Source organism: Lethenteron reissneri, chromosome 40 (assembly GCF_015708825.2).
Source record: "Lethenteron reissneri isolate LAM-NWPU_2019-01 chromosome 40, ASM1570882v1, whole genome shotgun sequence".
Taxonomy (NCBI): domain Eukaryota; kingdom Metazoa; phylum Chordata; class Hyperoartia; order Petromyzontiformes; family Petromyzontidae; genus Lethenteron; species Lethenteron reissneri.
In genome coordinates, this window is record NC_083818.1 from 6,128,419 (window position 1) to 6,145,600 (window position 17,182).

General features: G+C 50.5%; 1 protein-coding gene across 2 annotated transcripts in view; it reads left to right on the plus strand.

The window, feature by feature from the left end:
* Positions 1–17,182, plus strand: part of LOC133352296 (tyrosine-protein phosphatase non-receptor type 11-like) — a 104,868-nt gene that overhangs the window by 25,811 nt on the left and 61,875 nt on the right. For both annotated transcript variants that reach the window (XM_061567857.1, XM_061567858.1), the window contains exon 3: positions 10,776–10,970. In XM_061567857.1, the coding sequence (XP_061423841.1) occupies positions 10,776–10,970 (195 nt within the window). The remainder of the gene's footprint in view (positions 1–10,775; positions 10,971–17,182) is intronic.

Sequence of the window (17,182 nt, forward strand, 5' to 3'; positions counted from 1 at the left end):
CCGCTTGGTGGTGGGGGGACCGCGTATGGGTACCGAGGGTTCGGTTCGGCGAGGGGGGTTCGTACACGGCCCGAAAGCAGTCGAATGGTCCGAATTGGCCCACAGGATAGTGGCTGCGTCGGCCGGGTCGTCCGTGGTAACGGGGTTTATTGACGGGGTTGAGGTTCGGGTGCTTGTGGACACGGGTGCGTCGGCCACTATCATTTCGGACCTTATTTATAACATTCTGCCCGTCCAATGTCGACCCCTTCTGCCGGTGGACGTACCATTTTACGCGGCGAACGGGGGATCCTTGGGAATCATCGGCCAGATTTGGGCGACTATTTGTATTGGCGATATCAAATTGGCGGGTCCTATTTTTGTATCATCATCGCTGGCCGTTCCTTGTTTACTAGGTACGGACTTTCTGTCTAAAATGCCCATCAAAATTCTCATTGATCAGGCCTGCATTGAGTTTCCATCGGGACGGCGGGTTGCGTTTTTGACGAGTCCTACTAAAATACGCACGGTTTGTGTGACGGTGCAGGCGCTGGCAACTCAGACTGTACGGGTGCCCCCGGGATCGCAAATGTTGGTACCCCTTCGGTTGAGAAAACCCCTCGGGGTGGATGCGGGGGCACAGGGAGTTCTGTTGGGGCCGTCTAACAGAGCAAAAGGGGGCCTCGACTTGGCGGTAGCTCAGACCATGGTGAGGGGGGACAGCGAGCCGTTCGTTATGGTCCTGAATACGGGGTCGCGGCCGGCCGTGATTACACAGGGAACGGTGCTGGCTCACGCCGCGCCGCTACCCGTCGAGGAACAGCTCGTTGCTCACGCGGATTCGCGTGCCGATACGCATCTTCAAAGTGAGGAGGGGACAGAGTGGTTGGACTCGTTGTGTGCCGGATCTAGTAACTTGTCCAGTGTGCAGTTGGGAGCATTGAGGGGCTTGCTACTCGAGTTCGCTGACGTGTTTAGCAGGCACAAGTACGATATTGGCTGCACAGACCTGTTGCGCCACCACATAGCTACAGGGGACGCGGCCCCTATTCGACAGAATCCCTTCCGGCTCAGCCCAGCCGAGAAGGAGCACGTGCAGTCGGCGGTTAATGACATGTTGGCGGCCGACATCATTTCGCCCTCTTCCAGTCCGTGGGGTGCTCCTATCGTCTTGGTTAAAAAACAGGACGGGTCCTTGCGGTTCTGTGTCGATTTCCGCCGCCTGAACAAAATCTCAATGGCCGATGCGTATCCGCTCCCCAGGATGGATGAGTCGCTGGATGCCTTGGCGGGAGCACAGTTTTTTTCGACGCTCGATCTGCTTTCGGGATTTTGGCAATTGCCCCTCGATGACGAATCGAGGCCAAAAACCGCTTTCCGGACACCGGGAGGCCTATTTGAATTCAACCGATTGCCCATGGGCTTACATTCCGCTCCCGCCACGTTCCAGAGGCTCATGGAATTGGTTTTGTCAGGCCTCCAATGGGACACCTGTTTGATTTACCTCGATGATATCATCGTTTTCAGCCGGACTTTTGAGGAGCACCTCCAGCGACTGAGAGCGGTGTTCCTCAGGATGCGTTCCGCTAAGCTTAAATTTAAACCGGCTAAATGTTATCTGCTTCGGGAATCGGTCAGGTATTTGGGCCATATCGTTAGTCGTTCAGGGATCTCGACAGACCCTGCTAAGACGCACTGTGTCAGCTCATGGCCAACGCCAACCTCTGTCACTGAAGTCCGCAGCTTCATAGGTTTCGCCTCCTATTACCGTCGTTTTGTCAAGCAGTTTGCCACCATAGCCAGGCCCCTGCACGCTTTGACGGCTAAAGGTGTGCGGTTTGACTGGGGGCCGGAAGAGGAGGCTGCGTTCTGCTCCCTTCGTGACGCCTTGGTGCAGGCTCCCCCCTTGTGTTACCCCGATTTCACGCAACCGTTTGTGCTCGACACGGATGCCAGTAACACGGGTATCGGGGGAGTGCTCTCACAGGTGGTCGGGGGGGTCGAACGGGTGGTCGCCTACGGTAGCAGGGTTCTGTCCCCCGCGGAACAACGCTACTGCGTGACACGTCGTGAATTGCTGGCGATTGTGTTTTTTATACAGCAATTCAGGCCGTATCTTTACGGCCGTCATTTTACGGTTCGCACGGACCATGCGGCTCTCCAATACGCTATGCGGGTGGCGCAGCCATCCGGCCAATTGTCCCGATGGTTGGAGGTCCTTCAGGACTACCAATTCACACCGATTTACCGCAAGGGATTGCGCCGCTCGAATGCGGATGCCTTGTCGCGGTTGCCGCCGCGTACGGAATGCGCATGTCTGTTGGGATCGGCGTGGTGTAAACCATCTGTCGCTGTCCCCGCGGAAGTTGTGCTCGCCGCCACGGATACTACGGGGGTCGACGCTCCCACGGGGAGGGACTCGCTGTTAGCGCTGCCTCTCATCGAGTGGGGCCGTCTGCAAATGGCCGACAGCTCCCTACTCACGCTAGGTCGGAAGGTTGACGCTCCCGAGGGAGGGGAAACGCAGGTCGGTTCCTGGGTGTGCAGACAGGACCTCTTGATGAAGTGGGACAATATGTCCCGGCGTCACGCGCTCGTGGTGCCGTTTGCTATGCGGGGTAGGGTCGTCCTGGCTGCTCATGAACGACTCATGCATCTGGGTTTTCACAAAACGCTCGCCCTCATTCAGCGAGACTACTATTGGCTGGGGATGGGCAACGACGTGGCGAACATTCTTAAGGGATGTGTAGGGTGCGCCCAAAGAAAACCGCCACCAATAGCGGCTAACCCACCGCTGCAATCCATTCAGGTTTCGCGCACAAACGAATTGGTTGCGTTAGACATCTTGGGGCCCTTTCCCGCTACACCTCGGGGAAATAAGTTCCTGCTGGTTGGCGTAGAGTACTTCACCCGCTGGCCCATGGCATGGCCACTCGCCAACCAGTCGGCTGCGGCAGTGGCGGACGCCTTTGTCCAAGGTTATGTTTTGGACAAAGGCGCCCCCGAACGCTTGCTGACGGACCAACGGAAGAATTTTTCGAGCGTTTTGTTGCGCGAGGTGTGCGACCTGTTGGGTACAAAGAAAGTACGTACCTCCCCGTACCACCCGCAGACTGACGGTATGGTTGAACGTCTGAACAGGACGATTACGTCTATGCTGTGCCAACAGGTCTGCGACGACCAGGTGGATTGGGACTTACAGGTACCGGGGGTACTAGCGGCCTATCGAATGGCCCCTCATGCGGCGACGGGGTTTTCTCCATTTTTTCTTATGTATGGGCGGGAGGCCGATCCGGCCATGGACGTCCAACTGGGGATTTCCCAGCCACGGGCCAAATCTAAATTGGCAGACCACATCAAGTTTAATATCGCCAAATTGGCTGAAGCGCGAGAGGCTGCGAGATTGAATTCGCGGTCTCGGCAGATCGCGAATGAGCGATTGCATGGACGGAGGGTGCATACGCACGATTGGGAACCAGGCGATAAGGCCTGGCTGCATTGTCCACATGCACCGTTGGCTACGTCCCCCAAATTGTTGAGACCATGGAGGGGACCAGTGGAAATTGTGCGGGTTGCACGACCCCAGAGTATACAGATTAAATGGGGAAAACGCCGTTGGTACGTGCACCCCTCCCGACTGAAACCCTACGCGGCGCCGCGTGACCCCGTTTTGTGCCGTAACGACCGAGCGTGTGATGTGACCGTTGACTCGGGGAGGGATGTGTCGCAGGCTGATCCTCACGTGTCTCCACCTGACCCACCCCCAGGTGTCTCGGACCTGACGGCTGTTGACCGTCGGGAACCGGAACCCCGCGGCACGCGCGGAGCCCCGATGCCTGGCCCATGCCTTCCTGAACTGCCGGCACCACCGGACGGTCAACCGTGTCTGGTGCCGTACGACGGACCGGCAAGGCGGACTCGGGCTAGGACACAACACTTTTCATGAAATTTTTTTTTTTTTTCTCAAACCCGACCTCGCCGCCGTGTTCCCCCTCTGCCGGGGTAATGTCCCGTTCAAGGGACGCTCGGAAAGATTGGGACGCTGCACGAGTCGGAAAGAAGAAAAAAAAAGAAAAAACTTCTTTTTTTTTTCTGCATACACATTTATTGTTGCCACTCACCGGATTGTACATATTGTTCTTGCTGTTGTAGTGGCATTTGCTGATTTTTGCGGATGGGGGTGTTCGTGTTGTGTTGTGTTGTTATGTTGTTGTTGTTGTGTTACGGGGCACACATGGGGGGGAGGGGGTGTTGTATAATTTTATAGCAGCCGGGTCGGCTGCGAGCTATGTGGTAGGGGGTGATGTAGTGGTGGTGTTGACGTGCGCCGACAGTGATGGATCACGGGGCGCGGGGTTGGGCACGCGATGTGGGCGTGGTATGGACGCGCGCGCCGGTGGTGAGGCGCGCTGACACGAGGTGGGAAAAGAGGATCGTAGCCAGCGCGCAGTGATTGGTCAAATAGGATGGGTGCTCTCAGCGACGTCCGCAGGAGGTGCATAAAGGGGGACGCGCGAGAGCACTCGAGGTCGTTGTTAACCAGTTGAAGACCGAAGACGGAGTGGAGGAGGTAGTGGCCCGAGACCCCTAGTCCCGCCGTCCTTGTCAGGACCGGGGCCCTGTGTGGCTCGGAGCCGAGACTGTGGGACCCGTAGTCCGACGCCCGTGTGGGTCGGGACGGTGGTACCCAGAGCCGAGACGGACACCCCGGCCGGGTGTGTTCCGGAAGGCTACGGGGCGTAAGAGCCCGTGTCAGTGTAGCTGAGTGGGTGTTAGTCACCCGAGTAGCTAAGTGGGTGTTAGTCACCCGTGTAACTGAGTGGGTGTTAGTCACCCGAGTAGCTAAGTGGGTGTTAGTCACCCGTGTAGCTGAGTGGGTGCTAGTCACCTGAGTAGCTAAGTGGGTGTTAGTCACCCGTGTAACTGAGTGGGTGTTAGTCACCCGTGTAACTATAAGTTGGTGAAATAAAAGAGTGTGCTACCCGTGAAGTCGTCTCCCGCCGAGTTACTCCTTTACACTTGCATAAAACTGTGAACAGTGGAACTGGTTTCACTCACCTCACAATGATTTGAGTGACATGTTACATTTTTGGGTATCCGGTATCATGTATTATGTGGTAACAATATTAGTGGCATGTGATATCTAAACCTCACCTGGGTCTCTCCTCCTAGGTTCTTACCCAGCTTCATAAAGAGTGACTGGCGTGTTCAAATAATGTTGGTGCGAGTGAAACATCATATGTTGGACTTGACACATGCCATACCAACCCTTCATGTCCCTTGCTGGCCATAGGTACTTGCTGAAACAGCTTTTCTCTACGGTCTCTTGAGACTGCAAGTGGGCATTTGAGTTTTTACGTATTTTATATTCACCACGACTCTCACGGCAAATGTTGTTCTCAAGAAATAGTTAGTGGTGTTGCACGACCAAGTAGATGGTATGGCAACTACTATGCATATTCTCTGGGTCTTTCGGTAAAGCCACGTAGATACAAAAATAATCATACAAAATAATAAAATATCACGAGGTTTCGATCGCAGCACAAGCAATCGTTATCGGGTTAAAAATATAGTGGGAGAGCTGCTGAGGCAGGATGTTATAAAGGTTTGAGATGGGTGTAGCCCATCTCAGTTTTCAGTTTTCCTACATTGACATGCTAATCTCTCACAATACAATGGCCACCTCCACAGCTTCGTCGTCGTGGAGGTAGCTCAGCTCTCCGATCTTACATTGACATGCAAATTTCATCTCTAGCCCCACCCACTTCGCTTATGACCCTTAGGCTACACCCATCTCAAACCTTTATAACATCCTGCCTCATCAGCGCTCTATATCTTTTTTTCCTGCCTCAGTAGCTCTCCCGCTCTATTTTTTCACCTGATGACGATTGCTTGTGTTGCGATGGAAACGTAATATTTTATTATTTTTTATTTTTACTTTTCTATCTACGTGGCTTTACCGAAAGACCCAGAGAATATGAATTCCTGCAGTCACGAAAGCTTTAAGTCAAGATTTAACTACAATGCATGGCTCACCATCTCTGTGTTCTCATTGTTCACCCATCGCTGATAATATTTATCACACAGCACCAGGTACTCTGTTTAGGCTGAATCAAGTAAACTTGAGCGAGTCGCATGCATGTGTAGTACAGTTCACGACTCTTGGACGCCGGAGTTGGAGGCACACGGGTTTATTTCACACAGCACGGTTGTGGCATACAACACTAGAGGGGGTATCGGCCCCCTCACCCGGCTAGCTGGGGATACACGCGCTAGCTACTCCTAGCCTGCCTCCTAGTCCTCCACTAACGGGCTAGGGGAGGCTATCTGGCCCGACACTGGTAAGTCGGGCCCGGTACCCTGAGTCCCAGACCAGCTCTGACAAGAGCACCGGCTCTGGCTCTCGGGACCACGCCGCTGGCTCGGTCCTGTTCGGCCCTGATAAGGACGGCGAACCAGGGGAGTCCAGGGCTCTAGCTAAGACGTCTTCAGTCTTCACTGGTTAGCTTAACATTCCCCCCGAGCCCTCCGACACATCCCCTTTTATACCCAACCCCCCGCTGAGGGGTGGGGCCCCGGGGGATCATAACTCCGAATCAGCCCCCCCAGGGTGCCTGGCGCGGACGTCGTAGAGAGCACCTCCCCGTGCACTCACGTAGCCCCGCCCACTGTGTTTGTTTGCCATAAGCTGCCATGCATAACGGGCTCTCTCTCTAACACCCCTACACATGTACAGTACAGGGTACGGGTGGGAATCAAACCCAGGCTCCTTGGGTTCATGACGGAATGTAGTAAATTTCGACCACTACTCGTATAAATGATCGGCGTTGGCTGAATAAGTGAGCACTTGGCTCCACGATTCCGGTGATTTGCGATCACTTCCTCCCCGTGGTGTGCAACGTCAGTGGCGATTTTTTATTTGTTCTTGGCCCAGATTCTCTCGGTCAGCTCGGCGTACGGTCGTAGACTATTTTAAAGTATTTGTATTTTACCAGCTAAGGCCCACTGAGCTCTATACTGTAGCTCTTTTCCAGAAGCGACCTGGCTATCACAAATGGTAGCCCAAAGAAGTGGCTTATCATCACGAGTACATTTATAGCAGCCAAATACTCTTAACGATAAGTTGATTCTAAATGTGGAGGGGAAAACTGGAGGACCCGGAGAAAAATCCATCTAGGCACGGGGAGAATATACAAACTCTAAATACACAGGCGTCGGTGTCGGGATTGAACCCACTACCTCCTGTATATTAGGCGAGGTAGTTAACATCTCGCCACCGTGGTTGCTGGTGTGGTCTTTAACGCCAGCGTTGGGGAGACGAAGGTGGCAAGGCATGCGTGGTGCCGACTGCACCACCCCCTCGTGTACACTTTTAGCCTAGTGTTCAATGCAGGCTTTCCGCGGGCTAAATTGTGATCTTTGTCTCAGTGTGGGGGTGTGAGTGTGTGTGTATTTGGTCGTGTACAGTTCCTGAAAAGCACTCATGAATTCGCTTCAAGCTTTTAATCTGCTTACAGTGGATATTGTGTAGTGTTTTTGGAAAATGAGAATTTGGGATTGCCAAGTGCTGTGTTTGCCAGCTGTCCATGGCAAGCACACAGAATTTCTTGGAAGCCGTCATTAACCTGTTTCATATGTCTCGCACCGTATAAATCACTTTCACGATATTGGCAAGTGGAGTTTTTGTGCAAGGGTCAATGTTGCACACATGGCCTGAAAATGAATTTGCTGCTTCGCTTTCAAATACAAGCGGTCTCCAGTTTACGTGGGACAGTCTGATATACACGATCCACATTTACGTTGTTTATATAACGCCACCACGAATCGATTTGCGACGCGGAAACTTGTTTGACAGCGCATCTTCCAACACAACACATTTGAACAGAGTCAATCTGGTTTCTGCTGTGACTTGGTGTGGCAAGGGATGTTTCTACTGATTCTACTGTCTATGGTAAAATAGGGTCCGATTTCCGACTATCCAATTTATGACGGGGATTTACAGGAATGTGTTGTGTCACAAAAGTGGGGGGGACCGCCTGTACTGTGTCTATTGGGGTGGCGGCTGGGTGGCTCAGTGGGTCAGAGGACTGAGCTGGCACGGCTGAAATCTTGGGTTCAAATCTGGGTTTCGGCCTCCTGCAATTTAACTAGGTTCTCAAGTGGAGTGGGGTGATGCTCTCAGCCCAGTCACCAATGAATGCTTGCCTCGTGAGGGAAAAAAGCATGAACTTTTTGGTTTTAACGAAATTTAGCTGATCTCCTAGATCGCCCTGCGATGAACATTTCTGTGTTGAAGGGCATGTGTGGGAAAGTGATCTCCTCCATAGCGTGTAGATAAGAAAAGGTCGCTTGAAGGAATTTCAGAATGGTTCGGTGATATCACCTTCCGTTGGCCAAAATCTACCATGCGCGGGGGACACAGTGCCCTGCAAGAGTTCTGAATGGATTGGTCTCGTAAGATGATGCCAAGAGCTCAATTGCGATACAATTGGTTAAATAGCAGCGTCGATCAAGTTGGTAGCTCGGAGTATATAACATTTGTTTTTTATTGTCAATAAGCCATTTCCCGTGTATTTGTATGTCTATGTTTAAGTAGCACTGTCAATGCTCTAGCTTTGCAAGCAAACATTTCCAGTTGGCCTGATTGTGATTCCCAAACTGTTCATAATAAACACACAACAACAACACTTTTGATGTCTCTACTCCATGTGGTGTGGTTTTACCTTGTAGGGTTTTGTTCTTATGACCCTGAAGAGCTTTTTTTTTTCTCCACAGTTACTGAGTACAAGCCCAAAGGGCCCAAAACATCAAGCAGCCAATGACAATAATGAGCGATCTATTTAAATGATGATGATGATGATTATTATGAGTATCCTGGCTCTCTTGTAAATTGTGAATTGCTCATTAATTGTCTTTGTATTATTGCAGTGTAATACAGCTGTGCTTTTATGTACTTTACGAAAACATTGAGGTCGCCTTAGCCCAATCGCTAAACACTACAATCCCAAGGAACCATCATCGAATTTATAAATAAATGTTGTTCTTAAAGGTAGATTCAAGATAACGATTGATGAGCTCCCATCGTCCCGATAACTACTTAACCCTTTGCCATTTCGATGATGTACATATACGTCGTAGGTTTTTCTTCCGATTCAGAACCGGAAGAAAAAATAAAATAACTTTATCGGTGCCGAGGCTCCCACAAGGCCGCGTGGCAGGGCATGTGGCACAGTTTGGCGCCAGCTAACATGGAGTACGGTCTTGTCGCTACAGTTCTCTACCGTGAGTACAGTGTCTTTAAAAACAATGGCATTCCGCCTCTAAATAAAATTAACGCTCAGCCTCTTGCACATTCCGAGAATCAGCAGCGAATGGGGCCTATCCTGCAACTTGCAGACGTCTCGGAACGGAAAAGAGTTAAGGTGCGTATCCCAGGCTGTCCAACTACTTAACTTTGAATCATTGTTGGTGAGAAAGAACAAGACTGTAAGGGTTACTGTAAGAACCTCTGTACTTCTCTGCAATATTGATGGTTTTAGTCTTTGTTTTCTTGTTGTTGCTGATGTGTCCACGAAGCACCACGGATCTCCCTTGTTAAATGGCCGGGAAACTGCCTAAACGAGACCATGCGTGTAACAAACAGGATCAACTCAAACCGTCAAATGCACTATTATGGCACTCTCAATGTTGCTGCGACGTCATCCTCGTATGTTTTAATACAGCGTCAATGCATTTACGTCGTTTCTAAAGTTTGGTTTCTTTTTAACTAAACTTAAAAATGCGCCTGACAGCCTGGAGCACAGAGCCTATGGACAGATCTAGACTTACCGACGATTTTTTTTGCATTGCGTATTCCTTCTCTAACTTGGTGTTACTTGGCCCAGCACTGAAGCACAAACTAAATAATTGGTCACTCATCTCGAAGCAGGGCACTCCATGTTTGAGATGTTGGGACACGTTTCGGTGTTCCAGTATACTTGTAATTTTTATTAAATAAATAATGAACATTTCTAAACTTTACTTTTTATTTTACCCGGTAAGTCACCACTGAGCCCATATCGCTCTTTTTCAGAAGCGGCATGGCCACAAATGATAGCCCAACACGGTGGTTTATCACGTGGAAATAAAAAAAAACTGTAGAGGGAAAATCCGGAGGACCCAGAGAAAAATGCATGCAAACACGGGGAGAACTCCAGACATACAACATGCATCAGGGTTGTGATCGAACCGACGACCTCCTGTATACCAGGTGAGGCAGTTAACATCTCGCCACTGCGGCATCCCTATGCTTTCTACTTCTGCAGTGCAGCTGTGTGAGGTTGCGAGTGCTGGGTGATAATATGTCGGGGGAGGTTTTGGGATGGCGGGCGGGTGGTTTGTGGTCGGTGGCGGTGGGTAGTAGTGGTGATGGGATGGTAGCGGTGATTGGGTGGTTGGCGATGGTAGGCAGTGGTCATTTGGTGGGTTTTGGCTGGTGGTAGTGGGTGATGGTACTGGTAGGGGTGAGGTATTTAGATGATGGCGGTGGGTTGTAGTTGGTGGTGGCTCTCTTACCCTACTGTTTGTGCACAAGTCCACTGTTTGTCTCTATTGCTCGTCTCTTATCTACCATTGCTGTATTTGTCGTATTTCCTTTTTTTCCCCCTCTCCTTCCCCCCCCCCCCGTATTTTCCTCAATGTGATTCGTATTTTCGCGCATTCGTAAAGCGTCTCGGGGCCGCTACTGCCGCCGCATTCGGGCACCAACTAAGCTTAAGCTAAAAAAAATCCTCATCTCTTTGACGGACGGATTGCAGGCGGAACGGCGAGGTGACGCACATCAAGATCCAGAACACGGGCGACTACTACGACCTGTACGGCGGTGAGAAGTTCGCAACACTCGCCGAGCTCGTGCAGTACTACACGGATTACCAGGGCCAGCTGCGCGAGAAGAACGGAGACATCATCGAGCTGCGATTCCCGCTCAACTGCGCCGACCCCACGTCCGAGCGGTACGGCGGAGGCCCACACAATGCCGACGAAAGTCGGGGCAGGCGGAGGGGGGACGTTATTTTTAAATTCTGATCTTGCTGCCGACTTTGCAGTCATGAGGCTAAGCGTCTGTTCGCATCTCTTGCCAAACCAGAGTATCGCCACATCTGTTAAGAGGATGGCGCCGTGGAAGGGGGGTGTACAAAGTGTTTGTGAGATTCCCCTTAAAGCAGTGGTCGGGAACCTATGGCTCGCGAGCCATATATGGCTCTTCCGGTGACGGCATATGGCTCCCAGACAATTTTGAGTGGAAAAAAATTAAATAAAAAATCAGTTTGGAACTGATTTTAAAATACTTGTGATATTGCTTAATAATACTGTGTCATTTTAAAGTAAACAGAAATTAGTTTTGAAGATAAATTTCACGCGTCACGGGGCCTCAACGCCTGCATGAAGCTCAACCTCACCACGTACGAACCAGACTACAAGGCCATCAGCAAAACCATGCAGCACCAGAAGTCGCATTAAAAGTAAGACATATTTAATTTATTATACGTTAAAAATACTATAAGGCTCTCAATGCAATATATTTAGAAATATTTGGCTTTTATGGCTCTCCCAGTCAAAACGGTTCCCGACCCCTGCCTTAAAGTGACCCTTTTTTATATCCACAAACTAGGAGTTGACACGTTTTCTCATGCCCCTGCTTGCGTAGATATGCTTTAGTCAAATTAAGTGAAAACCAACCTTAAATGTAAAGGTAATTTTACGCAGTCATTGTTGACCAGGCTGAGGCCACGAACTCGCTATACCTGAGAACCCAATTTAATTATGGTTGGCTATTCAGATTTAAACCTGTATCTCAACAGTGGTGGTTTTGGGTCGCCCAATAAAGAGTTGTAATTTAAAGTAGTTGGTGGCTCAAAACAACGTATTAGCCAGTTCTTGTTTCTATTGATGATCTTGATGGAAATTTCATTCATCTGCGAGAAACGGCAGTCATGAAGTGTCTAACCAATTTTCAACACTCCAGGACACGTAATCCAAGTTATTTAATGTCATCATCATCATCATCATTCACCGTGATCGATCCTCTCCTGAATGAAAGCCTCCCCATGCTGCCACTCTCTCTCTCATGCTCCTAAAATGTAACGATCTTTCTAGCACCTACACGCGAGTCGATCTCATCGCTCCATCTGTGCGAAGGACATTCTCTCTCTCTGGATTTTTTCTGCCTTTGGCCTGCCACTCTGTTTTTAGTCTCAACCACTGGACGTCATCCCTTCTAGCGACGTGCCCTACACAAGCCCACTTGCTTTTTGCGAACATTCAATGTGACGTTTTTAATCTGCGTGTGTTGCCGGGGGATTTATCTGCACAATAAGAGCTATTTGTTTTCCTGCGTTGCGTCGACACGGGCACGATTGTAGTTTTTTTTTCCCACAGAGACGCTACCGGTTGTTGATTTCTTGTGTTGGTAATGCACTTTTTGTTATAAAGCCAAAAACTGTACGAGGTGTGGTGCCAAACACCAGCTGTTATTGTTTAGTTGTATTTTCAAAGAATAGGAGATGGAGCGGTGTCGCAGTGGTTAGCGCATTATGCTTTGGACCCAGTGACCTCCATTTGATTCTGGGCCACGGCTAATACCAGCCGCGAGTGATTATCCTAACCAGTCCTGTAAACCCTTTTAACGAACCTGCACTGTCCAGGGTAGTGAAGTATGGTAAAAAAACGATGACCAAAAGGAGTGGGGAGGCCCTAATTTAGAAGTGGATGGATAAAATGCAAAATGTTAGTTACATCTTTTTTATTCTATAAAAGGATTCCCAGGTGCAGTATGACAGTTGAGAACAACACACGGTCATGCAGCCAAACTCGCAAGAGGAGAGCTCGTGCGTGCGCTGGGCAGGCAAGAACAGGTCCATTGGTTTGTGTCTCGTTATGTTAAAACAACTAAGGAGAAATACGCCTGTCCCATGTGTTTTGATCTGTGTGTTGCCATGAGCTGCGTTAGCCAAGCTACGACAAACCAATAGTATTCGCAGTGCGGCCTGTCAATAAACGATCAAAGTAATGAGTGGGGAGCCGGGGTGGTGATGGGTGAAACATCCCGAGCCAGTCCGCACAGCTGCCTTGTTATTACATCGGAGTAATTAATAAACATGACTACTTAAATGCTTTTCGGACAACAGCTGCAGTAGGGTTGCAGTTGTCTTTAACGTCCACTTCATAGCATGGGACCGCACGCGTCGGGCTGCGGAAATTCCCTGTAGACCTCTTCTGTTTGACGTTGTGATTGACCGACTGACATGACAATCGGTCCTCGGCCCCTCTCCCTGGGGTCGTGACCCCTGCATCACAGCACAGGGGGGGGGGGGGGGGGGGAGCAAGCAGGAATTCCAATGGTTAATTCCCAGTGGCAGGAGTTTCTGCTGTTTGGAATCCGTATCAAGGGTTGGACAGCTGCTGGGTATTGGGTGTGGGGTTTTTGTTGTTTTCTTCAGCACTCTTCGACGTGCGAGGGCGATGGGTTCATTGCGTGCATGCATGCGAGTGCCTAGCAAGGCACGGGCTTGTGTACCCCCCCCCCCCCACGGTGCACTTTATAACGCAGGCGGGCGATGATATACGGTGGAATAAAGAGCAGAATTAGACTGTCCGTCTTTTGCTGATGGCTGCGCCGGGTCATTAATCCACCGAAATAAGCCGTAAAAACCTGAAGGGAAATTACACGATGAACTGCAGTAGTCCTGTCCTGCACGCCTGCGTTTTTTGTGATGCTGTAGCTGCATGGATTTTTATATATATTTTTTTAATATGCAAGAGCCGCACCTGATGCCGTGTCGCAAGACCATGTATAAGCTTGGCTGGAGTCGAAATTGAATCATCGATTGTTCGCTTGTGAAAGCGAATGCGTTATTTTTCGTCAGAATTTTATAATGTTATAAACTAGGCGTGCAATGGTTTCCGTAGTCGAATTCGGCTTGAAAAATGCGCGGGAAATTATTGAGGAACGAACAAAAATAAGCTTGGAGAGTTTGTTCCCAAAGATAAATATGAACTGACGAAAAGTCTGACGACAAGCTTTTGGAACAAATAAAAAATGTCGATAGATTAATTGTTTGCTTATGGGTTAGGTCGTGTAAAAAGCATGTGTCGTAAAACCCTCCTCCACCTGACACAGCCCAGGAATTAAATTGTCACGTGAACCGAACGTGGCCAGATATATTGCTTGCTTCAGCAGCGCCACTGGTGATGTCGTTGGAGAGGAATCTCAGAACATTCATAAACAGTTACCGACGTTTCACTGGAGACTACACCCAGCATCATCAGGTTGTTAACGGGAGCTCGGATCTCAAATGGAAGCGCTTCCTGTTGGTAAATGCAACAGATGATGATGTGTGCGTGTGCGTACCTCGGGAGATTTTTGAAGGCACACGAGCATCCAAATAATAAAACGGACGCAAGCGAGAGGATGGCGGGGAGTGATTTTTGAAAACGGTATAACGTAACAATTAAACATATTTAAATTAAATTTCGCATGCCTGACTTCGTAACGTTAAACATTGCCGCACAGCGTGACGCTTCAAAACATTCAATACCGCTCGTGTTCGATAATGAAATGGGAATGTTATCGGTCAATATGTGCAAGGTTAACCTACCAAGTCAACCCACGGCATGTCAAATTTCAATTTAAAGCTTTCGTGACTGCAGGGATTCATCTTCTTGGTTCCTTCGGTATTCTATCATAAGAAATCGAAAACATATTTTCAAACTTTTTACACGCTTTTATTTAACTTACTGTATGTGTTGTCGTATCCAAAAATCTTGTAACTCAATTTCAACCGTATTCCTAATGTCGTATCGACTGCAAACTTGGTATAGGTATGTCATACTGATGACAATACTATATTCTATAATTGAAAATTAAAAATAAATATTTTTAAACAATATTTTTTACGGCTCTAATTGTCCACGCCGTAAATCACCATGGTCCCTGACGTCACGGCAAGCCTTGGGGGGAGCCACGCCGAGGGGCGGGGGATGTGGAAGGAGGGGAGGGGCGATGGGGGACGGGGGCAGGGGTAGGGGCAGCTCGGACAGTACATTTCATTAAAGCGTGTTTTAAAAAAAAGTATTTTTAAATATTTTATTCCCCCTTGGAATTTGACGAGGCTTTCATTGTGTATATATATACACACATATAAAATTAGCCTGTTGCCCAGACTATAAGGTGCAATTTATTCCCTGAATTTTAGAGCAAAGCTGTATAGTAATCCAATAGGTATGTCTGAATCAGAATCTTTATTTATCCTGGAGAAATCCGATGAGCTCTGAAGCTTTTTTCACAGATGTCCAGTTAGGGGGGGGGGGATGGTCAGAAAGTTAAAACAATTGTTTGTTGATTACGGCATTTTCGTATAACTTTACAATTATAATAATTTAAACTTTTAACGCGCACACAGTATTCACTCGCTCTCAAAGAGCGAGAACGACTCGCAGGCTTGAGGAACCACACACAGCCTGGAAGGCAGCTATGTGGTAGCCGGTGACACCAAGTAATTTACACTGGCTGAAACTATTAATTTTTGTACATTTGTAGAGGTGTAATCGCGCATGGCTACGGATGTTGAGGTGTAATTATGCATGGCCACGGATGGCCAACAAACACAAGGGGCGGGGTTACGGCCGTACACAAGGGTGGCGCTCGCACCGACGTCCGCATGTGCATCCCCCACGGGCCCCCCCTCGGGGGCGAGTCCTATAAAAGGTGATGAGCTCGAGGGCTCGGGGTCGGGGGCTCAGCTTTAACCAGAGAAGAAGGAAGACCTGCTAGAATAGGCCCCAGAGCTCCCCTGGCTCGCTGTCCTTATAAGGGCCGACCAGGGCAAGCCGGTGGCGTGGCACCGAGAGCCCAGACTAAGCTGGTCTGGAGACTCAGGGTGCCGGGATCCCAGCTTAACCAGGCTGGGATAGATAGCCTCCCCTAGCCCCGTAATGGAGGGATTGGCATAGGTTAGCGGGGTTAGCTGTTGTGCATCCCTGTAGCCAAGTGACCCGTAATTACTGTGTTAATATAATAAACAAGTGTGCCTCCGATCCTGTCGTCAAGCCTCCTACATACTTACTACATCTGGTGCCAGAAGTAAAAACGTTCAACGATGGACACACGAGGGACGACACGTACCAAGGAGTCGGAGATGGAAGACGCCGGGGCCGAATCACCACCAGAGATGGCCGGGGTTGGATCGGAGCAGCCGGGGCCGAGTACGCCCGCGCCGCTACAACAAGAGGGGAGGGATGCGTCGGCCGAAGGACTCCGGCTGGCTCACTCCCGCCTGGCGGAACTGCTCTATGCCGCGGCCGCCACATTGGAGGAGATCACGCGGCTGGGAGCTGGAGGGGCAGCGCGGGTCGACGACAGCAGCCGACGCGCGGCGACGTTTCCCGCCACCCCGACGCGGCTCGCGGTTAAATTTCCCGCCATCACTACAGTACGAGCAGAGGGCGGGGCCGCCCCGCGTCAGGTGACTGCTGAGCGCCAAGCACAAGCCGTGACATCATCAACACCGGCCGGCGCGTCAACATCAGAGCGACCGGCGATGCCATGCTCGCAGCCCGCCCACACTGTATCATCTGCTGGGAGCGACGGAGAGCGATCTGCAGCCACGGACGTCGCGTTACAGCAGCGTCTGCCGCCTCTAAAAGAATTCATCGGCGCGGACGGAGACTGGGGCGGCTTCAAGAGGCGGTTCATCGCTCATCAAGAGATGGCGAACTGGTCGGACGCCGAGGCTCTACGCGCGCTGCCGGCGATGCTGGACAACGACGCCCTGGCTACCCTCACCTCGGCGCCTAAAGAAAAGCGCGCCACTCTGCACCTGGCGCTGCAGCTGCTGTCAGCCGTCTATGGGCCGCCTTCGGACTGCAGGCAGCTGTTCCACGATCGGCACCGGGGCGCCAACGAATCGCCCCTGGCCTTCCGGACGGCTCTCCTGGCCCTAGCGAAGGCTGCTTTTCCACGGATGGACGAGGAAGGAGTGGATGCCATGGTGACTGAGAAGCTGCTGATACTCGCTGATGAGCTGGACGTCAACGTCCTGGCTCAAGACGACGCAGAAATGTCGTCCCTGTTGGTCGCGCGCCACATCCACGGGGGCCTGCGGTCCCTACGTCGAAAGGCGGCCAAGGGGGCGGCCGGCCATGCCATGGCGGCCACCGCCCCCCC